We start from the raw sequence: 26,593 nt of genomic DNA, 5'->3' as shown, positions 1-26,593 counted from the left end.
GACAGGAAATATATGCCACACATGTACTGTATGTAAAACAAACGGGTGGGCGGGGTGGGCCTGGTTAACTTCCACAGAAGGAGAGAGTGGGCGGAGTAGCGTCTAGTAATTTCCCCATCGGCAGTAACTTCCAGTAAGCTCACTGAGACACATGATACCATATCTGCAGCTGGCAGCTCCCTCGAGACCAACATCTTCCCAACGGCATCCACCGACAGAGAGCGTCAGGGCGCACACGTCACCACACGCAGACACTTCTTGCCATACACACTGAATATCAGCTATCATTAACCACTATCAGCTGTAGCCGAACAATGACACAACAGATGATGTCACATATACCAACTTGACATTTGCAGTAGACTGTGGAAATCCACACAGGGTTTTCAGCATGTTAACATTCAGGATATGAAATAATTGGACATCCTGAATAGAGACGTTCACAATCAACAACAGTTTATTGCTTATATTCCAATTGGAGTTTTCCCCAGGAAAAGCACCAGTAGAGAGAAGGTGATTTAGATATTTTCCCTGTTCCCACTATCCAGTCCCCTTTCACATATCACACATGAGCAGAGAGTAGCCAACACTTCCAGGCCGTGATGCTTGACTGTTGAAGGTCACAGGGGTTGATGTGAAACCATAAACATGGTAGTTCACATACAATCCACAACCCCCACTGGGGAGTGCCTCTGAAAAATATTCATATTAAAATGATTTTTCCAGACATGACCCATGTGGTTACAAGTAGAAATACATCAGTATTAAGTATAAGATAAAGTATACAACTTACATACATACATATTGATACATACCGTATCAATTCACATGCATTAAAATACTTAAAAATTGACATAATAATAATTATGCAAGTTCCTTGCTTTATGTTTGACTCCTTTTTTCTTTAGTGTTTCCAAAATATAGCCACAAGGGGGCGTCAATAGGAGTTTAACATGTTTCACTATACTTTCGCTTTTGTCTTGCTGTGGGAGGTTCTGATGTTCTAATGTTGTTTTGTTTGTATGTTTATGTTATGTTTATGTAACTGTGTGCTGTTTATAACCGTAAACGTTCCTCATCCGGTCTCTTTGTCCTTTTTGTATTTTGTTATATTGAAATCAACTTTGCTGGATTTAAAGCTGCGTCTCATTTGTGAGTCTCCAGACTGGGTTCAGTACTTTAATCGCTCAGGACAAAACTTATAAAGTTTGATGAAGATTTACGATAAAATAAATCCAATTAAAATATAGAATATATATTTATTTATCTGGATCTAATCGGAGGGGATTGGCGGCACAATCTTGTCATTAATCTGTTTAGGGTTTTACGTGATCTTGGATTGGCCACGTGAGGGCGGTATAGACCTGAGGAAACCCTGTTGGTCCTCAGTAATGTTCAGGGGGTCTGTTTGAAATTAGATCATCATAGAAGATGTTGCACGATCACATGCGGGCGCCCCAACATGATGTTATTGAAGTTTTGTGGAAGGATTTTGTTTTGATCCCTTGACCTGCTTCTGTCAATATCAGATTTTGCAGTCGTTCTCACGACGACGCATCAGAATCAAACGTTCTCAAAGAGAAGTCTGTCCATTCTCCTATAAATCTATTATTCTGTGATAACAGTTGAGTCATGTGAGAGGGGGCAGGACATTCCCCCTGTCAGGTCCAATTTCCTGAGAGTTGAGATTGACCTCTCCAACAGAGAAACAATGCAGCTGCAAAGTCCTCAAAGAAACTGAGGACTTTCCCGTTTCACCCATTTTCTATTGATCTACAATTTTTTTTTGCTGCAACCTTCCTCTTATGGTCAGGATTCAGTTTCTCCATGTTCTCTCCTCAGGTCTTGTACTGCTCTGTGCTGAACTGCCAGATGTAGCCGGCTTGATGGATTCGGACCATAAAGATTATACTCTTTAGTATTCAGGCCAATATATGTGATGACAGCTACACCTTCCAGGAAAGAGAAAGCCAATACGTAATGTTAAACAGCATTGATCTTATATTCTCTAAAAGCAGTCTGCAGCGATCAGGCTTTCTCGGTCCTGATATGCAGCTCTTCCTCCATCAAGGACAAGAGTTTGAGAAAAAATCACATAAAAAAAAATGTTCAATAAAAGAAATTTCACGGCCGTATATGGAACTTGACAATTGAGGCATTTTTTTGTGGTGTGTTGCGCAGGTTTGTTGTCGAAACATTTGTTTTAGCTCAATGTCCGTGTTATTGCTGTTTGTCGCATTCTGTCATCGTTTCTGGGGTCCTCTTAGGTAAAGGGCCCTCGCTGAGGTCTTGCAACATCTGGAACTAATACAGCTGTGCTCTCTGTCTGCGGGACCAGGGGGTTTTGGAAGTTGTAGGCTGGGTTGAGGGGAGGGTGTGGGGGGGCTAGTTGCTGCTTTGGCCCTGGGGGTCCATGTGTCCCTGACTTCAAAATAGACTTGATTGCTAACAGCTGGCAGTCCTAACTCACCAAGTGTCAGAGCTCTCCTCTGATGTCAACCTTGTCAGAATCAAGGCCTGGACAATGGAAGGCCAGCAGCACGGCGGCAGAGGTGGAGACGAGGACAGTGTCGCTGCGAAATGAGATTCAGAGAATGAACGTCTATTTTTTTTTTTTTTTTTTTTTTTATGAAGGTTGTTTCCATAAATAACTTTCAGGATTCTTTTTGCTAGACCTCCTCTGAATGAAGCCCATTATGAAGAATGGCATGAACAACATGAAAATCGGTTATTTGTGATGAGTGCAGGCGGAAAAAAATAGTCTCCATAAGCGCAAAACTAAGAAATAACATAAAGACTGAACAAACATAATGCTCATGCATCCATCCGTGCAATGCAAAGACCTCAAACTCTGATTTACAATACAGATGCACACTTCTGACATTATCATATACTTTAATACGTTAGGTGACCAACTATTATATGCTATATAGTATACCCTCAACTCCACCATAAACCCATTTGTATGAAGGTAATACTTTTGTGAAATGTCCTTTCAGTATAACTTTGAATCGCAGTGAGGAGAGTGTGACGGCTGTGTCCTCTTCACTGCCACAGTATAAATAAATAGGACAGCAGCTCATTAGCATCTTTTATTATCCAATTACAAAATGGGCTCGCCTAATTACCTCCAATCAGCAGGGAGAAGGAAAATGATTGACTTCCTCGAGGACGGGCATTACTCAGGACAGAGAGGACAAACTGCCTTTCAGACGTCACCTACTGGAAGTGAATCACTGAAAGTCTGGCTATGGAAGTACTGCCGGCTCATAGCTACGTAAAGGCAGCCAATCAGCTTCTGTTCTGAAGTTTCACAAGTCACCTTGCAGTAACACAATCACACTGTGTGGAGGTAAAGTCCTCACAACTTCGCACGAACCACCTTTGAGACGTCATTATCAATTACCAGGTATTTCACTTATTAAAAGGTTGAGTAACTCTAGTGTTAGATAAGTATGTAAGGGGAGGAAAAGCCCCCCCCCCCCTCGTATTCCAATGTCCCATTACCACATGGTCTACTTTACCTGCCTACAAGGTTGTGTTGCTCTGTGGATTATGTTATTGAGTTTGTGACAGAAAAAGATAGAAGCTAATTTTGAAACAGCTGCAGAAACGATTATCCTTCATCAGAGGATGAAGGGCGGCCGCTGCACAAGGTTGCACTTATAACAGAGCTATGCATCATTATTAGACAATTAATTACTGTGTCATCAACACCACCAGCACCACTGTTCTGCTGGGAGTCCGACACAGATGTTTCAAACTCCGCCTTGACAGAGCTATCCATAACCGAGGAGCGACGCGTCCAGTACCCGGGCCTCGCCCAAACTTTCGCTGCTTCGCACAGAGTTGCCCAGATTTTGCTTCGGCTCTCGAATTAGTTCTGAGGCTTTGAAAGATGTCAGGAAGGGCCAGGAATAGCACGGGGCAGGCCGCTGGGAAGGGCTGTTGTTTACAGACAGTGACAGGGATGAAGGACCTCTGCGCTCTGGTGCTGGGCCTGAAGCCTCAGGGGTTTAGTAGCACTGCCTCTGTTTCTGCCCTGGACGCCACAACACATAAAAGCGCACAAACACGCAGGATGACAAACTTTTGTGAAAGTGGACACACAAAAAACATAAAGTGCTCTTCTCTGTCTTTATCTTAAAACACTCACACGCCCCGGCTTTCCTTCTTTCTAATCTTTGACCTCTCGCAGATACACACTCGTCACGACACACTTTAATTATAACGGCAGTGCAGCTATCATTTTTTTCTTATTGACTTTGCCTGCTGACTGTACATCATACTGTGTGAAGTCGATCTGAGCTAATGTTGGAACAAACCCAGAACCTCCTGACGTGATTCTTCTGTGTTTACACGATAAAGAATTTACCAATCACATTAAGTAGCCGCGCTGCCCTCGACGCTGGGGTCAAACCAGGCAACAGACACATGAGGTAAGCACCGTGCACCAGCATCTCGTGGTTTCAGTGCTCGGGTCAAATGCAGCACCTTGGAAGAAATTGAAAAAAATAACAACAACTGCAGTACAGTATTGACAAATTCTGTTTAATATTGTGTGATACTCTTCTCTTAAAATACAGTCTTTTCTGAGGTAGACCATTACAGTTCAAGAACATTAATATCAGACATCAACAAAGACATGAAATAAATACTTTCATGTACAATATGCCGCAAAAATGAGGTAGAAATGGTTACAGAAAATGTACAATAACCAAGAACAACAGATCAAAACATGTAAAAAATAAAACATTGTTTGTTGGACAAACTGGAAACGACTTATCCGAATGCTGTCGTTATTATTTCACCTTCTGTAATTACGTGTGAATAACGGCCGGCGATGTCCTGCCACTTGAGGCAGGGGACGCTCTGTAACTTGTAAATGTGTTTTCAGTTTCCGAGACAGTGATCAGTATGCACAGCGGGGGTCACTCTGATTGATCTGGCTGTATGGCTTGACTGAAGCCACCAGCTGGAGAGGGGAAGGCTGCACTGTGATATAAGGTTGCTGGACATCAATCAGACCACTTCCACTCCGGAGGAATCGGTATAAGGAAAGGCGAGTGGGGGGTTGGCGGTGAGGGAGGAGGGGTAGAGGATACAACGCCACATGGCCACCGGGGCTCGTGGCCAGGGGGCAATCCAATCTAATGAGACTGCACAGGGGAGAGGGGGAACAGAGAAAAAGAATGATGAGAGAGAGAGAGAGAGAGAGAGAGAGAGAGAGAGAGAGAGAGAGAGCGAGAGAGAGAAAGAGAAGGGGGGAGGAAAGGTCGGTAGGAAATATTACATCATTGTGTGTGTATACGTCCTCAGGACCATGGCAACAGTCTAACACCAGCGACCTCTGTACCTGCAGTCCAGTGACCAGGTTTTTCCGGCTTGTTAAGACGGAGCAGTCGGACCGCTCTGCCGCAGGAGGACAGATTTGTCTGGATTGTCTACAAGTTGGGCTCATCCACAAAACCTACACATTAACTGTGAATCCTCACACTTTGGAATTTGCTGAACGCTGCGCATAACAACATTTTTGTTTTTTTAGCATCTGTGTTTTGGTTGGTTTTCTTTTTGGTGGGGGGGAGGGGGGGGGCGTATCTTGTGCTTGGAGGTTCACTGTGAGTGCACACGTGTGATTGTGCGTGTTGTATTTACATCTTCAAATGACAATTTTTGCATTGTTAAAGCTCTAGACAGCGGACATGCACAAACAGGATATGTAAACACGGAAATCACACGGAGATCTGTGAGCAGTTTGTCCAACAATAAAAGGAATATTTTCTATATACTACATAGCATTCTTGAAGACAAACATCACTCCACCATAAACTACAATGAAAATAAAAGGTAAAAGAACAGAAAAGAAAATGCATTTATATAGTCATATATAATAATACATGGATTTTATGGCATCAAATATCCTTTGAAATACCTGAATTACATTCAATGTTACTCTTTGTAGCATATTCAAGTTTCTCTCCCGAGGTAAAAGCCCAGCTGCAGTGGGTATTACAAGACTGTCAGGGTTCTCCTCGCTCCTCTATCCCGCTCTGCGACCCTCCCTACTAAGACCCTAAGATTACATACATTCTTTATTTCATATTTCTGAGGTAAAGAAATTCTTCCTGAGCATTTCAAACAAGACTACACACTAAGAAAACAAAAAATAGTAAGTGAAATAGAAAACAGACAAACTTTAAGAGAAGCTGGGTGTGCAGAAGTTGTTCTGTAAGTGTGAGTCTCAGGAAAACTGCCCTTGATGAGGAATGTCTATAAAACAATTATATGGAAGTAAACGTTAATAATAAAGTCAGCTGTCTGTACAATTCAAGATTGGGAATATTGTTGAATGAAGATACACTACAAGCAAATGTTTTGAGTGTAACTGCAACTGAACACCCGGCAAATGTGAATAAATCTAGTAATAGAGTGCCAGTTATTTTCAAGATTTATTAATAAGCTATCGAGAATATTGATATAATTGTGATTTGGAGGACAAATCCCTTTTTTCGGAAATATAACAGCTCTGCTGATTATTCATTTGGTTTGACATGTTTTTGGTCAAAAACTGAAATGTTGCTGATCCCGAGCGCTTCGTACTCTATGATTAGTGACAATCCAAAGACTAAATCAACATTAGGATAACATGGACTGGACTGGCAATAAATACAATCCTGAGAGTAGCAGTCAAAGGGGGTATTTTCCAAACCCTGATTATCCATAATCTTGGACCACGTCACCTAGCAACAAATAATTGATTTTGTCCTGGAACAAGGCTTATCAGGATCTCAGAGAAGATCCAAATAGCCATCAGATTCTCCAATTGGCCAAATGACTAATACACTACCCCACTCAGCAAGGCCTATTCATCTTTCTTCTCTTTGGGAAAAATAAAATATTGCGGATATTCATAGCAAAAAAAAGTAAAACAGTATACCATGGCATGCTTCTGCCAGAAATACAACTCTGTCAGCTCTCCAGTATATTTTAACTTCTCTGGCTCTTTTGGCTTCATAATCTGTAATTACAAAACAACAACAAAACATTCCCAAGGCTTGCCATGTCAAAGCAAAGACAGGTTCACGTTGCAGTCCGAGTACAGTGACTGGCTGCTTCTCAGTGGCTATACATCTTGCTCCACTCTATACAAGTGTCCAATTCTTTTGTGGTGGCGTGTGGGCGCACCTTGCAGAAGGCATTCTCGAAGTCTGTGAAGGCTGGGGGTTTGGAGGATGTGGGGAGGCCATGCATGGCCCCAGTGGGGGAGGCTGCTGAGGAGAGCGCCTGCTGGCTGAGCTGCAGCAGCTCACACACTGAGAAGCCATCGGTGCGCTGAAGCACAGCGCTTAGCTCCCTCTCGCTCAGGCTGCAGCCCTGGGGCAACACAGCCTGCAGCAGCACTTGCCTGCGCATACCTACATCTGGCAGGCCAACATGATATCTCTTGGCAAAGCTCTGATGAACTGCGTCTTGCAGCAGATCTGGCCTGCCAGTGGTGCAGACAAGAATCACCAGACCAGGGGTCCCAACCTGGGCTTTCTCGAGGGTGGTCAGCAGTGTCTGCCTCAGCCCGTCCTCTTCCATGGCCTCAACCTGACTAAGTAGCACCACTGACGGTTGACGGGCCCCTGCCACATGCAAGAGAGATCCCAGAATGTGCTCTGCCTCGGCCTTCCCTTTAGAGGCCAGCATGGCTCCACTCAACTGGTAGAAGGAAGCCCCCAGTTGTGAAGCCAAAGACCGAGTCAACGTCGTCTTACCTCCTCCCCGGGGGCCAAACAGCAGGACGGTTCTTGGTGCCCGCACAACTGGACTGGGCCTTAATACAGGCCACAGCAGGTCCTCCTCCAGGGCAGTCTTGACATGGGTGAGCCCGGCAAGATCATTCCAACCAAGGGCCGGGTTACAGTCTAATAACTCCCCATTGACAAGGTCCAGCAATCTGGGATCTGGGCTCTTCATAGTTTCAACAGCTGGACCACATAGTGGGGATCGTTTGTGGGACTGGGCACGGTGCTGCTGCTGTTGGTTGAAGCCCTGCTCTGTTACACCATTCTCCCCTGTCATACCTGCTGGAGGGCTGTACTCCCCTGCTGCTCCATACTGAGGAGACACCAGAGGCTGGGAGGAGGGCTTACTGGGCTTGAAGGTTTGAGGATCTGTGCTGCCTGAACCGTTGTAGCCATTTCCCCGGCACTCTGTTTTGTCATTTACGCCATAGGGTGAGTTTCCCCCGGCTTTCAAGGGATCGTAGCCATATTTCCTGTAACGAGAGCCATCCCCGTCCTCATCCTTTTCTACGTTCATCTCAAATGCTTTTCTTTTTAATGTCCCTCCAGATTCAGATGTCCCGAGGGCGGTGCTGTGGTAACCATAGCTGCCACCTACCACTGTGGGCCTTGAGGGTACAGGAGTTGGGGCAGGTAGACCTGAGGCCAGGTAGGTTGCAGAGGGGTGGCTATAGCTGTTCTGGGGAGGGTATGTGCTTGGGGGATAGTTATAGACAGATGTGGTGGGGCTATAGCTTGGGACCAGAGAAGGGGTGGATTGGAGGCTGTGCAGGGAGGAAGGGGGAAGTGCTGCACTGGATTGGGGACAGTACCCTGAGGAAAGATAGGTGCCATTGTAGCTGGGGTACTCACTGGAGCCACTGCAGGAGCTGCTGCCACTGTAGCCGGAGTCTGAGAGGTTACTGTTCCCTACTGACACACTGCCAACTCCCGGTAGACCCGCAGATGTGGCTAAAACTTTGGAACCTGAGAGGCTATCGTGGCCTCCCGAGGGCACCAGGGAATAGGAGGCATCAGTGCTGTGTGTCAGTGGCCAGGGCTCTAGCTCAGTCTTCGGACCATTGAGGCTCCCGAAAGCTCCTGGCTCATGGTAGGTGCCAACAGTAGGTGGCTTGTCATATGGTGAGTCCAGCACACCAGCGTACTTATCAGCATAGCGCTTCAACAGGTTGGAGGCTGTCAGGGCGGAGATGTCGTCATTGGCCCAGGCGTAGTTGCTGGAGTTGCGGCCGCGGCCAGAGTATAACTCTGACTTGTGGGCCGGAGATGAGGTGGTGGAGGAGACATCCAGGTGCTGCTCAGGCCACTGGCTGAGGGGCTGGGCATGCTCTGGGTTCCAGTGCATCTTGAACAGACCTGACAAAAGAAACACAAGAGAAAGCATATTATAGTTTTACTCTAATTACATTTACCAGCAACTGCGTTTTATCAAACATTGGACATTGGTGTCATAGTGATTATATTCTTCAGAACAGAGGTTGAGCTGTTACAGCTTTCTGATCCTGGTATAAATCCATTAGGCCTTTAACTAACTCCTTTTCACTAACTGGAAAATGGAAACAGCTTGAGTATCATTCATTGCTATGACTCATATTGAAATAATTCTCCAAATGAAAGTTGGTCTTTATATAAAATATCACTTTACCTACATAAAATGTATTGTTGAAAATGACACATCCCATGCAAAGCGTGAGTGAGACATTGTTCAATAACCATTGATTGTTGTTGTTGTTTATTATTATTATTTTACGTTTTTTAAGTTTTGTTATTAAGACACTCTCAAGGTGTGACTTTGATATGAAGACAAGACACAGCCCCCACTTTAAATCTAACTGAAGACACAAGACAGATACTTGAATACATTTGTTATTGTTAGAAATGTAAGACACTGTTGAAGAGAGCTCAACATACATTCAACCAAAAGTAATAAATGATATAGAGCCTGATATAGATGAGTAAACTAGACAGAAGTATAGACACTTCTCCATGTCTGTGCACTCCCCCTCCAGGGACAAAAAATGGCCTTTCTTCCGTTTGCAAAAGAAACTCAGTGTTACCATCATGCTGGGGAGCTCGAATTTCCCAGAGAGGGAGAGGAAGGAAAAAGGGGAGGTGGAAGGAGAAAGAGAAAGCTGCAGAGAGTAAAAGAGTGAAAGAAGATTGGGCGGGATGGATGTGTTGTTTCCCAGCTTATGTTAGAGTAGCGATAAGATCCCACCACTACTCCCTATACTGCTAGCATCTGCATGTCTCCCAGAGGAGCTATTGTTATCTCCCAGTGCATGTTGCTCTGAATGCCTGCTCTCCGCCCTGCACCCCCGCCTACCACCCACCGATCCACCCACCCACCGTACACCAGAGCTCCAAAGGGCCACTGGCCGGCTGGACAGGGGGAGGGAGGGAGAGGGGAAGGAGGGTCTGTGTGTGGACAGTGGTGTAGAGAGAGTGAGAAACAGAGAAAGGAAGAAAGAAAGGAAGACAGAAAGAGGGGGGGTTGGGTTTGGGTGTGCAGCACAGTGTGCTATTCATCAGCACAGTCTCCCATGGAACATTGGGAAAGTGGAATGTCTGCTCCTCTGGCTGACTTCAGCACGGACCCAGGTCTGATTGATCATGGCTGCTACATACCGAGCACATCGCAGAGCTAACAGGAGACAAAATTATATTTTCCTACATGAATTGTCCTTCACTCATGTCAGGTCATGAAAAGACCTTGTCATCCTCTAAAATATGTTGTTAAAACAAGTAGTGTTACAACTCCTGCAACTGACATTATCTTTATTGATTAATCTAATAATTGCCATCAATCAAAAGTATCTGAAATAATACCCCGCAAATTAAGGTAAGGTCTAAAAGGATATTCAGGATACCATCATGTATGACAAGGGAAAACATCAAATTCTGACCTTTGCGTTTATGTTTAACATATAGCTTAAAACGTGAATAAAAAAATTAACCAAAGTAGTTGCAGATAAATATCATGATCATCATCTAACTGATTAATTATAACAGCTACAAGCTGCTTTCCCTAAAGTGCAACTGCTAGTTCTAATGTTTGCATGCTATCCAAAGTTGAGTGTCAGAGTGTCTCTATGTTTTCATAAGTACAGGGTTTATGCTTAAGTGTGCGTCAACCAAATATATCACAATTATAATAATAAAATCATCTGCTTCATTGGAGACTAGCACTGCCTCTTGCTGAGGCATTAGCTTGACATTCCACACATAGCTTGGCATTATTGAAGTGCTGTGATTTACCCTGAGGTGACAACTGCTCCCACTAGAAAAGGTAGGTAAAAAGGAATAAGGGAAAAGCCATCATTACTGGCCTCACTGCTTTCCCTTCAGTGGACGCCCGATGATTCATTATTCATGGCTGTCTGTGTGTGTGGAGCCAGGCTTCTTATTGCCATTTAAATCAAATCTCAATATCCAGAGCTTGTGATTCTGCTGCTGCTGCTGCTCCCTAGCTCACTCCTTAACTCTGGCCTCTTTCTTTTTTCCCCGCTTTTCCAAACCTCCCCATGTGTGTTTTCAGATTACGCACGTTATTTATTCAGTCAAATGAGACCAGCAGACCAGATGGCCGTTGGATTATCATGTCCTTCATATTCAAATCCACTGCCTTAAGTTCCCAATGGCCAAACCAGTTCAAGTACTTGCCTAAGCTTCGGCTGAGCCACGCAGCCACACACCCATCACGACAGGATGCACAAGGACATTCTCACACTGTGAAATTCTTACAAACATGCTGAGGACATTGGCTTGTCCACACCCAGATGAACACATCTTTTTTTGCGGTCTGACTTGCGGGCCCTTTGTCCGGACTGCAGAAACCATACATGTCCTGCAGGCCCTTCCCATCTGCAGCCCAACCAGTTTGTGAGCAGCCCCAATAATGGGGCCTGTGTGTGACAGAGATGGATGAGAGCCCAGGGGAGCTCATAAAACCTGCAGCGTGGAGGGAGGGATGGAAGGAGGGAGGGATGGAGGGATGGAGGGAGGGAAGGAGGGAGGGGAGAGAGTGGACAGCAGGCGCTTCGTCCCCCTCTAAGTGGACTGGAGCGGACATTAGAGGACTCGGTGAGGCAGGCTTACTGCTGTCCACTCCATCATCATGGTAGCACCAACGCAAAACTGACTTCTCTCACACTTCCCCCTGGGCCAGCTGCGTATACCTGAGGAAACCAGTTCACTCCTAAATCCGAGATAAAATTTACACGTCTCTACACTCTATAATTGTTCCTGTATGTGCAGTGTGAGTGAGATGAGTGATCGGCCGCCACTCACCCCTGATGAAAACAGCAGGGCTTCAGTGCAGTGTTTAGCTCTTGCTGTGTAATTAGATCTTGCCTTCTGCTGCTGGATTGTGGTTTTTAGAGCAGTAGCACTCGATAAACTGAGCAAGCGCTAATCTACACTTCTGCTTAAATCAGAGCCATCATGTAGATTAATTCACAGGAGGGATGGGAAGAAAGCTAAGATTAGAAGTCGGAAATCAGGACAATGTGGGGATAGTGACGTTGGGATGATTAGATTGACTCCAACAAACTGTGGGATTCAGTACGTCGCTGGATTGTAAAGGATTCTATGCAGCAGAGAAACAAGACACTATTATACAAATTGTGAATTGTGGAATCCAGATGAAAGAAGATTTGTTTCAACTTTAATCGTGATATATTTTTCATCCCTCATATTCACCCCCATCAATGCTGTCTCACTCATATTAGAAGGAGGATTATAGTTTAAAAACACTTTTATTAAGCACTGACCAGGACATCAGTGGGACAAAATGGGAATATTCTCCTCATTCAACTGTTCTGGAAGCTTTTTCCTTCACTGCATAACAATTAAAGCTGCTTTGTAATCCAGTCACAAGAGAGTTTAAAGGATATGTCATTTATTTATTATATATATTTAACATATATATATATATATATATATATATATCTTCAAAGGAACCTTGGGTTATGCACATGAAATCTCCCAGTTTGTGTGTGTGTGTGTGTGTGCATCTGTTTTCTCGGCCCCAGGAGAGACAGATGTTCCTCCGCTGACCACCTTACTGTCTGTTCGGCCATTGTTGTGCACGGGCGTGCAGCAGACGTGCGCGGCTCGGACAATCCAGTTGGCCCTGAGACAAAGCCTGAAGGATCCCATTGTCAGGGGCCTGTCTAATTATGGAAATCTTATTAATCTATTCAGCTGCAGTCCACTGACAGCTTTTGTGTTGGCCTGGGATTTATTGAGGGACCTGTGCGAGCTGCATCCTATTGTAGGAGTGCGTGATGAAGACAGTGGCACGGCTCTCTTCACCAGAAACCCACTTTACTTTAAGGAGGCCCTAAAATTAAAATTGGAGCACTTCGGGCTCAGGGGTGGAGTGTGTTGGGTTTATTTGTGATTCCTGCCCTTGAATGCTCAAGTCTAGTACACAGTCACTGAATCTGCCGCTGACTGGGTGAAACTGAAATAGCCTTTGGCCCATAAAGGCCTGGAGTACTCTAGACCGTGTTGTGGCTTTCTATAAAAGAAGAATCAGTGGGTAAGGTGAAACACTATCCTGGCAGGAAGCCCAGAGATGCAGGGCTCCAGTGCCGTTTCACAACTCCCCTGAGGTTGCTCTCCCCTTCTCCCTTCCCGGCACTTTTGTTTTCCCTGCCCCGAGGAACAAAACGGACACGGATGCAACAAGCCTTCAGGGACAGCCTGCTATTAAATCGTGCCGACTGTGAATGGGTCGCTTGTAAACAAGGGCGCTGTGGATCACTCCAATCAAGGCTCTATTCAGGGCTGATCTCTACCCTGAACCAGTGACCAGAGAGAGCTCCTTCACTCGGTCGTGCACGTCCACACTGGGACGCAAATCAGGTGGAGAAACATATGTCCTCCTCATTATTTAATCCTTATTTCTTACAAGCATAAATATCCAGAGTAATGATGCAGACCTGCAGACGGTTGATTAGCTGGTTGACTTCTTAACTCAAAAAAATATAGTATATATTTAAAAAGGTATTTCCTCCAGCTTTATAAAAATGCCTGAAAGTCATGAAATACGTACTTTCTGTGGAAAGATATAGCTGCATAATTACAAGTTAAACCTATTATACACATTTATATCAATATATTTTAAATCTGGAGCTCCGTTGGAGAATCTCTGCATTAACCACTGTTCAGCAAAGTCCCCATCTAAATCTAATGCAGCCTCTGAGTTGAGCTGCAGAATGAAACAATAGAAAAACAGACAATATTGTCTCAGGTCTCCTTAAAAGCACACTGAGGATTTAGTCTTTCAATGACAATCTGTTCATATAAAGTGATTCTATAAGGAGGAAATGAATATACAAACATACAGAAATAAATATTATTTTTCTATAAGATGGTAAAGAATTCATTTGAAAAAACAGTTTTTTGTATGGTGGAGTATATTAAATGCCTATAATACCACTGAATTAGACCCTTATTGATGGAGCAAGCCTGTTATAACGCGGATGACAGTATAAAGAAATCTGAGATGGATAAAAGGCTGCTTGTTGGAACCTCTAGGGCTAAGAGCAGAGTGATGTCTGAGCTTTGGTCAACCTCATTAATTCAAACTTAAACTTTTATTTGAAAATAATAAAAAGCAAGTTGGTAAAAAGGCTAAAACAGCGAAATAGTCAGGATATAAAATACGTCCACAAAAAAAATTCCACAAGATCTACTTACTTAATGCCAAAACAAAATTCCTCCAATGCTTCAACAAAGGCTGCACAGAGGGCAGAGTCAATTTGTTGTGAGAATGCTGCTCCCGCTGCTGTGTCAGGATGTCAGGGATTTAATTTAAGACTACATCTACCAAACCGATGCTTTACAGAAAATGAAATGAATACACGTATAATACAAAGCATGAAGCCAAACCAAAGGAGAAAATGTGAGTCTGAGAAACAATATCTTAATGCTGAAAAACCAGAAACTTGACGTTCTGATGATTGCATCAGTTGTTGTGTTATGATAAAGGAGTTAATGATTGAAACTGCTGCTTTCTGGACATTGGGATGTCGTAGATATTATATGTTTTTTCTAGAAACTTTAAACACTCCAGTTCACTTTAGATAAACATATCCAATTAACTGTGTTGTTTGGAATGATTATGAGTCGAGTTTCAAACAGAGCACGAGGTTACCGAGAATCTGTTATTTATCAGAGTTTGTTATCTTGATTTGTCGTTCACTCTTGAAGGCCCTTAAGTCCTCTGTTCTCAAGTTCACTGTGATTTATGGCACTAATATCAAGCAGGACATTCTCACTGGGCTGCGGCCGTCCTGCCGCTGCACACTACCTGGCCCGTCATAAAAACACCAATCTCAGAGGCCGGCCACATTTTACAGCCTGGCAAGTGAAGACAGTGGAAAATTGTCTTCTGGACGTTCTCTCACTTCGGTATGAAATATACATTTTATCTGCTCGGGCACAGTTTGCACCAGAACACTTCAAAATAACAAATTCCTCACAGAGATTGCGGATCGTGTTTCTTATACTAAAACTCGTGTTACACAAAGTCGAGTTAACCCACACATGCTGACTAGCCCCTGGTTGCATGTGGGGTATTTTCAAGAAGCTGTTAAAGGAAGTGCGAGGTCAGTCCGTGAGGCCCTTCCCAAACTGCCTTAAGACGGGGGATAATGCACACACCAGACAACAGGCATCATAATTTATCAGCCATGCATAATTGGGCATTGCTAGGGAAAATTATTATAAATCTATGTGTTAGTCACAGGGCTGCTATCAATCAAAAGAAAGACAATCCCACACTCCCACTCTGCCTCTCGCTCCCTCTGGCTCATCTGCTCCCTCTTTCATGGCCCTAAAAAGACCTAATAACACAAGAGTGCGGGAGCTCTGGTGGGGAGTTTTCACACCTGCTGCCCAGAGCAGGAGCAGACGCAGCTCTTTTCAAACACGCCTCACCAGTCCAATCCCAGGAGGAACGGGCCCATCTCCTGCAGTGGCATTGAGGGATGTCCTCTGTGTGTGTGTGTGTGTGTGTGTGTGTGTGTGTGAACATCTCTATGCGTTCTTCTTTCTGTGGAAAGAGCTATCTGTACTCCATGTATCAGCATGACAGTTTGACTCTATTTTTTGTTTCATCGCCCTTTGGGAACGTTTCAGGCCAGCTGTCAGAGTAGTTTTTGTCAGCTCGTGCAGAAAACATGGATATGTTCGGAGGGAAGGACAACGTGACAGCGCTCTACTGTGCATTTCGGTGAAAAAACAAAATCACACCAACTTTTATTAATCTCCCAGAATAAATTACAATTATTGTGCAAAACGGATCAAAAAGAGAGAATGCAATGAGTTGTATGTGGCAAATCTTAAGCAGCGAACAAGCATTCACATTGTCCTTAAAGGTTGCTGCTGTGCGGAGTGGGTGGAGAGGAGCTGCGGCCAAACTATTAAATGGCACTTTTTCCTAACACTGATGAATTGACAAACCTGTTTAGAATTGCTAATGACAGTGCAGCAAAAGAAAGTTCCCATCTGAGTGCGTGCTCAATGTACAGGCCTTTTCCCAGCTCTCTCCCAAAACTAGAAAGCCTGCGGAATAATTGCTGGATGCGTCACTTCATGCTCGTAATTTTAGAAACAACTCCCCCATCCCCCGTGCCTCCAAACGCACGTCCACAAATGGCAAACAACTCCCCCCCCATTGCTCCCTCCCCAGTCCTTCAAGAAAAACAGGGTTCCTATTTTCTGTGACTGCAGGCTGGCTTTAGGTCATTGTGTCCACTAATATATCAAAGAACAGCTGTCCTAAGGCTCTGTGATGACCAATCGCCCCTTCCATCTGTCTCACTAGCCCAATCTCTGCTCTATCTCGGCCTATTCAGCTCTATATCTTTTCCTCGCAATCTCCCTCTTTCCCCAGCTCTCTGCCTCTCCACCTCCCTTATCCCCCCCCCCCCCCCCCCCCCCCCCCCCCCATTCCCAGTGTGCATGTTCCATTGCCTCCCTTCTGTCCAAATCCCCCGGCCCCTCTGTGCTCCCAGCTTATACCCTCGGCACATGGACAGCTCTGGGATTTGTTGTTTTTCTGTTAGTACACACACACATATTAGAGAGAGCTAAGTGTCATGGCCGGGCATAATTATGATCACTGCACTGCAAACACAAAACGGCACAACAATTTGAGTATTTTCTCAAGTGTAGTCATTTACTAATGAGCTGCACTGGTGTGAAAGACATTGCGTCTCATTGTCAAGCTCTGAATTCTGCAGCCTCAGGAATCCAGTGAAGTGTTGCCATCCAAATGAGCCCCACCTCCCTCCCTGCTTTTTAATTTGGCCCTTAACGGGAGCGGAGGTCTCCTTAATGAGCTGATGATCCCTCAGAGAGAGACAGAGCAGAGGGCCAGTGGACTCTCGGGGCCCTGGGTCCCTAACCTTCTTTTCTTGAGGCAGCAGAGGCATGCAAACATACACATACACAGCCACACACACACACACTGGAGGCAAATTAGAGCCCATTCACACCCCAAACTAATGATCCTGGCTCTTCTTCACACACATTTTAGCCAGCTGCGTGTTTACTCAAGGGCCTTACAGGCACCACTCATACCACTCTGCCGACAATAGGAGTAGATGCTGGTATGGCCCCTCCAACCTGCTCCTTCAGGGGTCTGGACGAGTTGTCCTCCTTTCTTGTTTCTATACAAACTACTCCATGACTTAGCCAAGTCATTCACAAAGACACTCGTACAAAACATAAAAACAGAGCCAGAGAGGGGTCAGGCAGAGGAGAGCTATAAAAACTGCCAGATCTGGACTGTGTGTGTGTGTTTGTGTGTGTGTGTGTGTGTGTGTGTGTGTGTGTGTGTGTGTGTGTGTGTGTGTGTGTGTGTGTGTGTGTGTGTGTGTGTGTGTGTGGTTGCCCCATGTGTGTGTGTTTGTGTGTATGTGGGCTGTTTTAAAAGAAAAGGTATCGCTACACCAGCGGGGCCCCCCCAGCAACAAGAGTTAGGGCACTTCTGGGTTGGCAGCCTGGGACTGATTTAAGAGTGTGTTTGAAGTGCAGATTACAGATTCTTTGCACCAAATCCCTCCAGGAGTATCCATGGCCCCTGGAATCTCTCTCAGGTTTCTTCTCGGGTCCAGCCAGGGCTACTCGCCCCAGCTTGAAGTCCTCTGGACAGGCCGGAGACGAGGACCAAGGCCGGACACACAGAGGAAGAACGACAGACAAACACTGGCTGAATGTGGGATGTAAACCCCTTGCAACTGGATATGTTAAAGCAGTCCTGATAACAAAGAGTGGTGTGTGTTGATGGCTCTACTAACTCTGTGTTCATACACTGGGACCAGTCCATGAACTGGGGCTAAAAATGCTTTCAGCAGGAGTCAGAAATAGGATTGGGATGTGGGAATGCTCGACATTCCCACAAAGGGAATTTCAACATTGAGGTGAGAGTCTTCGCATGTCCTGCACATATGCAAAGTCCATCACAGTCGGTTATTGTTGAGCTAGAACCGTGACTACAGACTTTAACTAAAAGACAGTGAGCTGCAGTGTCACCGGCAAGCACTGGGGTGTGCTTGTGTCACCAGTCTGAGAGTAAACAGAGTGACTACCTTACGCTGCTGTGTGCGCTCAAACGACCCCTCTGTCTACACGCGCGCACACTGGCCGACTGTTTTGAAACGATCTCACCCCTGCAGAAGCGCTGCAGAACAGGGCTACTCTGTACATGAAAAAAAAAAAGAGCCATCAAGCTGCTGGACAGAGCAGATGAAAACCAGCTTTGTGCGTCCTGATCATAAAAGATAATCACAAACAAAGGCCGGTACGTAATCTACTGGAAGACTCTTGTGAAGGACCGGCAGTGTGGCGCTCCGGAGGCATGCTAACTATTCCACCAGCAGTTTGTGACATTCTTGGACGAGCTGTCCACCGCACCAGCGTTGAGTGTGGACTAGCTGGGTGCAGGGAACTGATGGGAAGACCAGTTACACAAGCGCTTGTGAGAAGCAACACCAGCATGCATGAAGACATTTATTGTAAGCAACTCACCCTAATTGGATTCATAAACATTATTTAATGGGAAAAAACCCGACATGTTCTGGGAGAACAGGCTTTAAATCAACCACTTGTGAGGGAACATGTTTCATAACAACACATGAGGTCAACTACTCATTCAGCACAGAATTCCATTCATCTGATGAGTGGTCGAATAATAACATTGGCTATTTCAAGGGTGAAATTGACAAAAAGTAAACAAAGAGTAATGGAAACTGTCAAACATCCTCTCGAGATGCTTTAATCAAGCGGCTTTGTCCAGTTTGAATTCACACACCCACACACTTGCCCTACACTGCCTCCGCACCCCATTTTGTTGCAAATTCAAACTTTTTTACCAGCTATTATGAAGCAATACTTTTTAAATTAAGCATTCGGTGCGATTTCCCTCTTTTCTTGTAACTGTCATGCCCGATAATGCTCATTTGAGGCAAGTTAAAGAGCTGGTTAAAAAAACAAAAAGGGGGCTGTTGAAGCCGAGACCACGGAGGCAGCCCCATGCTGGCCGGCAAACAATGCTGTTTTGGAGAGCCAGCGCACTGGACTCAAATGAAACCTGGTGGGTGGTTGAGAAAGGGGGAGGCCAAATAACTGGACACATCAGTTATTAGGTCAGCATTTTTAAAGGGGGAAAAGAAAGAGAAGGGCAAATGGGGAAGGAGAGCGGGAGGCGGCATGGTGGTGGGTCCGGAGCTGTATTGGTACAATGACAGTGGCAGAACTGAGGGGTTTTCTGCAGCTTACACCATCAGCCCTCCAGTCTCCCTCTGCCTCTCTCCCTTCCCCATCTGTGTTGTCTTCCGCCTGATGATGAAACATTCGCCCGGGGCCAGTGCCCAGGGTTTAGCATTTCAACAAGTCACGTAAGGAAAATATAAAAAAATAAAGTGCCTTTTTCTGCACAGAGGCATGCAACTCTTCACCTGCGCCTTTTTTTTTCTTCTTACACAACACAGTATCCACTCCACTATAGGAAGGGGGGGGGTAATTGATTCAGGCAAAGTCCAACTAACTCAAGAGGGCCTGTTTGAGGTGACATGCAGCAGGAAAGACATAAAGAACAGTGTACTCACTATAGGGGACAATAGGACTCAGCATTCTGTGGAGCTGGTCTCAGTAAGGAGGAATGCTGTTTCGTGAACGCCAGCTCAGGTTAGTATCCGTCCGGCTGTGGTCCATCACTGGCACAAGCTCGCGCTGACAACAGAACAACCCTGAGAGACGGAGGGAGAAAAAGAGAGAGAGAGGGAGGTGAGGCGGTTACAGGCTGCTGCACAATGTCTGGACAAACACTCACATTTCAACCGACCGATCACACAAGCTCCCACAGCAACAAACACACACGAGGATTCAGCCGGGGCATGATAGAATTACTGGCCAACCTGAGAACGCTATCAGTGTAACAAAAACACGAGTTCACACAAACACACACCCACCCACAGACACACACTCTCCCAAATTGACGCACACAGGGGTATTCATTATAGGCAAGCATTAAGCTGATTGTGGAGCTGTGTGCAGCCTCTAAAGAGGGCTTTCTAAATCTGCCTCACAAAAAGACTCATGCATACCATTGCTCTGTGCACTGGGGCAATAAAGACTGCATTCTTAGGAGAACAAACACTTCTGAAACTGCAAAGGCAAAACGTAAAAGGTAAAAAAAAAAATATGTCCCCCACCCCGATTTCAAAGTTTAACTTTTCACACCAAGATAAAAAAAAGTAAGTATGAGGAGAAAAACATTGACATTTTCTAGAAAAAAATATTAAATTCAACCAACTTATAGAAAAATTATGGCAAAGTAATCCATTCTGGTTTGGGTTGTAAAAGTCACATTTTAATCATGCACAGATTAACATCAGTTTAATCCTCCAGTGTTGTTTTAGTCTGATATAAAGCACCTATCTGCCTCTCTGAGCAAAACCATGAGATTAAAACAACTGGCTGAAAATTTAGTTTTTTCACAGCAGCCATTTGTGTCATTTCGGAAATATGTGTAGACACATTTTATTTGATTTAATCCACATTTGTGCATTAGCTCTATTAAGGAGTATATACTGCAATTGTCTTCCAGTTTTTAAAATATATGAAAACATTTAATCCACAAATACACACAAATATTTCAGTTAATATACTCTCCCCCTTTGAGTAACGATGAGGATATAACAAGAAAATAAATCTCACACATATTAAACAAGTTTTAGACACCAGTATTTTACCCAATGCAACACAGACATTTAATGATTTTGGATAAAGTTGGATTAGTAAAAGAGAGTTTATCTTTCTGGCCATGTGTAAATATAAACAGCGGTATATAAATTCACTCATGCACCATTCCTGTTGACAAGAAATTACGCAATGACTACACGGCTGACCCTGGACACCAACAGGCTTCAAGTACAACGCCGACTATACGACCCCCTCTGCTCTCACTGACAGTCAACTTCTAACACCCAGTCAGCCCAGAGAAACTAACTACACACTTGTGCAGCAAACCACAGCTTCCACTGAGAACAAACACTGTTCCTGCAGAGTCCAGACAGGGGCTGAGAGGAGAAGGCAGAGCTACAGTCAGGAGGTTTTGGGAAAACGTCTCATGGTCAGCGGCCAAAGATCAGATCCTCTACAACATGCTCAGCTCGGGTTCCTCGTCCAACTTCAGCAGAGCCGAGTGAAACAGCAGGAAGAGCAGCGGGCTGTGACAGCAGATCAACACAGAGATGCAGAGAAGACAGGCAGCCTTACCGATTCATGCCTGCACGTCCTCCATCCGATCTGAAAGCACTAGGATAATCCTTGGAGTAGACCAGACCAGAGTGTGTGCACTGCTATGCTTTTTTTCCACATATGGGACACAACTCCTCTCTCTCTCTCTCTCTCTCTCTCTCTCTCTCTCTCTCTCTCTCTCTCTCCCTCCCTCCCTCTCTCTACCTCCCACCCTCTGTCTCTCTCTCTCTACCTCCCTCCCTCTCTCTGACCAGTGACAACAGAGTGAGCACTCAGCTTCCCCTCCCCCATTGATCTCCCATCCCCCTCTCCCTCCCCTCCCTCCATCCCTCTCTCTCTCTTTTTCTCTCTCTCCCTCTCTCTCTCCTACTTAAATACTTTTTGCATAAAGAGAGAGAGAGATACAGGGAGAGAATGAGGGGAGGGCAGCACAGAGAGTGGGGGATTGACCACTCCTGCTCTGAAGGAGAAAGAGCCTGGACACTGATGACAGTTGAGAGAGAGGGAGAGAGACTTTTTGGTTGGAGGGAAAGGACCAGGGTGAGTTTGGTTTGGCCCCAGGAGGATTAAGACAGAGCTGCAGGAACAGTGGTCAGATTGTGATGTTGAAAACCCACACACACAGAGGAACAATGGCTGGATTCTCTTCTGACTGACTCAAACAGATGATGACAAATTGGGAAATGTAATTAATTACTCATTACTTGTCACTCATTAAAAGTATTTAAACTACTTAAATGCTATAAAGCAGAGACAATTTTACTTTACTGAATAACCTCTTTGTGTCTCTGTTCCGTCAAAGATCTTTCTCAACTGTCTCACCCACACGTCGCGTCTTCCGCATGGAGCGAATTTTTAGCAGGGACAAAAAAGGGGGTGATTTGTTAAAGAAGAAGTCAGCTCACGGTTTCAAGATATGTTCTGATTAACAGTTGCTCCACCCCAAATCACAGCAATCCTGAAACCAGCCCTTCACAAGTCCAGTCCTCACACAGCCCTCATCCAGGACTGTCCTACGACATACTGTAGTCCAGAAGGATCTTCACCCAGAACCCAGACCTCCGAGCCCCAGAAAAATCCTTACAAGAAGAAAGTTGAAAAACCAACTCGACGAGAGTTAGCAAGTCACAAAAAAAGTCATAACAAACTACATAAAATCGTAGGGAAATCGTAAAGATACCGTAGGGTTACTTCCTTATCTCTAACTGCTCAGCAGCAGTTCTCTCAGTCCTGCCACTGGTTGACGGAAGATAAATAAGTTAGTTAGACCACCATTAAGTCATATAGTTAATTAATAGATTCCAGCCAATTATTGCTCAACAAGGTCCAGTAGTCCCCCTGCTGATACATCACCACAGACATATCGGTATCAGCATTCATGCTTGCTGATAAACAATGCGTTTATGTTTAAATTTAAAAAATATATATTTTCTTAATTTAAATTTCAAGCTACGATTACATTTATAACTCCCTTATAGCAGTACCTGCATCGCTCCAAAAGAATCCACATTGGTTGTGCTCTAATTTTAAATGGTTTGTTTTTTCCTTTTGTGGATGAGATTTAACTTGGTTGTGGTAGTTTGTGTTTTTAGTTTACACCTGCATGACATTGTTTCCCCCGGTTTTAAAGCCTATTGTCTGTCATCTGATAAATGTTTTAAACGATCATTAATTTTACGATTGAAAGGCTGGTTTCCAGTTTGTGACCACCGGGGCGACACAGCACAGCAAAGCCACAGGGTTCATGTTTCTCCAACAAAAACTAGTGACTGTGAGTTGACTTTCCAGTTTCTGTCAAGTCAGTTAAAAGACAAGTTTCTGCAAGAACTGATTAACCTCTCATACAAATTTAGACAGAGAACAATGCCCAAAACTGGAATGAGTAGCTTTTGTTATGATGTAATCATGTAATCATTTACATTTATTATAACTAAAAAGGATCAGCATCAGTCCAATGTTTATGCATAGTACCTCAAGATAATAAATTCTCTAGTAAACAAGAGAATAAATAGTGTCAATTATATAAGACGGGTTTATGATCCAATATTTGTGTCACTAAACACTTTCAGAAATGTTCCTGAGCTCCATCTATCTTGTGGTCAGGTGCTGTCCCAGTTTCATTTACCCACTCCCCACACACGCAGCTGTCGGGCTGTTTTTAGCACCACACTGCAGGGCCACATGGTCCAGTCATCTTCTCGTGTTACACGGAGCCGCTGCTCCAGTCGGGTTTCTCTACAGCGCGTCTGCACAAGCTACAGGACACCACACACAAACACACACACAAGTGAGTGCACAGAGTGGACCAGCTGAAAATAGAGGGGGGACATTGTGGTCATATGTTTAGTGTGAGCATCCCATGCACTTCATCATGTGACTGTACTATGGAAAGTGTTTGCAACCTGAGCCGCCTGGAGGTGGAAAATCATTTAGGTATTTAACTTTCTCACATTCATCACTAAAGGATCACAACAACCGGAATTTAATTTTTGCAGTTTTCAATAATCTCATCAGAAATATAAAATTGAATCAAGTACAATCAACAACATCAATAAAAACTAATTAAAAAAAACTCAAAAGGAATAAGATGATCAGACAGACAAATAATCCCCTGTGCTAATCAATCTTAAATGGAAAAGATAATTAAGAGTCCATTATAAACATGCATCACCAACCAATTTCCTGGTTAACATTGAACTACCTTGCTGTAGGGTGCCACACACACACACACACTGCACACAGACACACACAGTTTGATGCTAGATCGTTTTCCGTCTATCTGATCCCACGATCTGCTCATGTTTCTCGCCTGTTCTGAGTTTATTCTGCAGTGACGGCCTGTTCCTTGGTTTCACTTACCTTAGTGGACACACTGTTATAACAGACAGAAATAATGACCCAAACTACAGACACAAGAGCCAAGTTGTAATGGACTGTAATTACCCTTCAAACACATGGCCTCTGAGAAGACTCTTTTGTAGGACAAGTGGGTCGAGCTATTTTAGGAGATTCCCCAGTGGTCAGTGACATGGCTCAAATTGGAATGTAGGGCAATAAACCCATTGGAGGAAACACTCCAACTCATTAGAGTGGTTACAAAACTTAACACACCCAGTGAGACCCAGTTCAGAGCCACAATTAGACTCCTTAATGTTTCCCCTAATATGGGACCCTCAATAGATTTGCTAATGGCGTCTCTGCGGGGGGTTAGGTGAGGGTACGGTTGGGTGGGGATGTTGAAAGCAGACAACTGCGCCGCTCTCTCTCTCTATCACTCCATTGCCTTATTAGTGCTGAGGCAGCAGTGTGTGGACACAGGCAGCATGCTGAGCCCAGCACTACTGACGCACAAAGACTTCAGGGCCCCGGGACATGAGACAAGCCAAAAAACTGAGAAAAATAGGACTGAGAGAGAATGGGAAAGAGACAGAGCAGGTACGCATGAACAGACTAGTTCCTGTGCAATGTGAGCGGGTTTGACAGGTGTCAGTGTTGGGGATCCCGCACCCTTCTCTGACTCGCATGAAGATGTCACTGCACACGTGTGATGGCTCAGGCTCCACGAACACTCGGAGGAGACTCAGTCCAGCGGACACCGGGGTACATGGGCTACTGTCAAGACCGGGAGGTTGCATAGGTGCCTGATGATTGGAGGTTAATGGAGAGATGTGAGAGGCAGACAAAAGAGCTGTGGCAGGCTGAAAATGACTCCTGAATGGACAGAGGCTACAGGTCAACACGCTAGTGTGTGACCTAATACTCCGGGGCATGTCAAGCACAACACCTCCATTCAGCAGGTTGTTCGCCCAGTGATGAACTGGGTCAGTGTGTCAGCTGGTTTTATCGAGCCAAACTGATGAATCAGGCTTAAATTTGATTTAGTTAGATTAAAATCTGCATGCAACACCGCCCCGCAAAGTGATTAGCTAGGCAACATGTCATATAATCATATGCTTAACAGCTTTGAGTGCATGGAGACATGGATTCAAAGCTGCAGTTGCTCTATGTAAGAACAATACAATAGACCTTGTGCACTCACTGCACATCTAAACACTAATACACACAAACTACTTTTGACAACAAAATCGCTTTTCACTCACTCACGTTTCATACAACTTGAAAAACTGGAAATACATGGGCTGGCATGTATACAGAAATACACGCACTGCAAACAATGACACTGTCTAAGTCCCTTTTGCATCTTACTGAGCAATAAGATCTTTATTTTTGAAAAATAAAGTAGCTTAACTAATTTAGTTATTTATTTACGTTCTATCACAGTTCTATCTAGTTCCATACACAGCTAAACCTAACTACATGCTTTCAAACATTAACTGAACCCAGAACATTTTCCTGAAATGTTCCTGCCAGTCCCCTAATAAAATATCTAGAAAATATCCAAGAGAGCCCATGTGAGAATACAATTGGATGGCTCCAGAATATTATCATTGATGGCACATAACATGGGATGGATGCAAAACTGAAAACAAACAAAAATAATGCAAATATCTCAATATGAAAAAGAGCCAAACACATATAAGGAAACAAATATGTAAACAAAGATGTCCACTTGGAAAGACAATGAGATTTGAGAGTTTTTTTGGTGATATGGGCTGACGACAGAAAACTGTGATTGCGGCAGCACATATTACTCATTATGTCCTGCCTCCTGCATTCTCTCCCCAGGGTAAAAGATGTGCACATTCTTCTTCGGTGAAAGGCAAACTCTTTAGTTAAACTGTCCAACTTTTGACTTCAGACATGAACTCTGGTCTTTAACATTTCCAAAAGCTGCTGGTCTGCAGTCTTTAAGTGGATGGATGATTCAAATTATTAAACCACCTAAAATATATTAAACGTTAAAAATGTTTGTAGAATTCTAAAGATTAACAAATGGAGATTAACTATTATTTCCTTCTTGACTAACATAAACACAAATGCACCTATGTTAAAGGGTTTATTTAGACCTTAAACACTCTAAGTGATAATATATAGATCAACCACTGAGGCCGATCTATATCTAG

At 44.3% G+C, this 26,593-nt stretch overlaps 1 protein-coding gene across 2 annotated transcripts; it reads right to left on the bottom strand.

Moving 5' to 3' along the window:
* Nucleotides 1-4,541: 4,541 nt before the first annotated feature.
* Nucleotides 4,542-21,679, bottom strand: fignl2 (fidgetin like 2). Of its 2 annotated transcripts, XM_062392069.1 has the most exons (3): nt 21,588-21,679; nt 19,916-20,056; nt 4,542-9,146 (listed from the first exon to the last, which is right to left on the bottom strand). In XM_062392069.1, the coding sequence occupies exons 2-3, from the start codon at nt 19,938-19,940 to the stop codon at nt 7,117-7,119; spliced, it is 2,055 nt and encodes a 684-aa protein (XP_062248053.1). In that variant the 5' UTR covers nt 19,941-20,056; nt 21,588-21,679; the 3' UTR covers nt 4,542-7,116. The 2 variants fall into 2 exon arrangements, with proteins under 2 accessions (XP_062248053.1, XP_062248052.1); XM_062392068.1 differs by lacking the exon at nt 21,588-21,679 and having other exon boundaries at nt 19,916-20,452.
* Nucleotides 21,680-26,593: the final 4,914 nt, after the last annotated feature.

Source organism: Platichthys flesus, chromosome 7 (assembly GCF_949316205.1).
Source record: "Platichthys flesus chromosome 7, fPlaFle2.1, whole genome shotgun sequence".
Classification (NCBI taxonomy): Eukaryota; Metazoa; Chordata; class Actinopteri; order Pleuronectiformes; family Pleuronectidae; genus Platichthys; species Platichthys flesus.
The sequence above is the reverse complement of the archived record's forward strand: the minus strand, read 5'-3'. Positions and strand labels throughout refer to the sequence as shown.

Bases quoted from the DNA above. Each gene is read 5' to 3' on its own strand.
- fignl2 (XM_062392069.1), bottom strand. From the start codon at position 19,940: ATGCTGAGTCCTATTGTCCCCTATA. The intron at 9,147-19,915 runs GTGAGTACACTG...TTCTTTTGTCAG, and splicing joins GAGTCCTATTGTCCCCTATA to GTCTGTTCAAGATGCACTGG.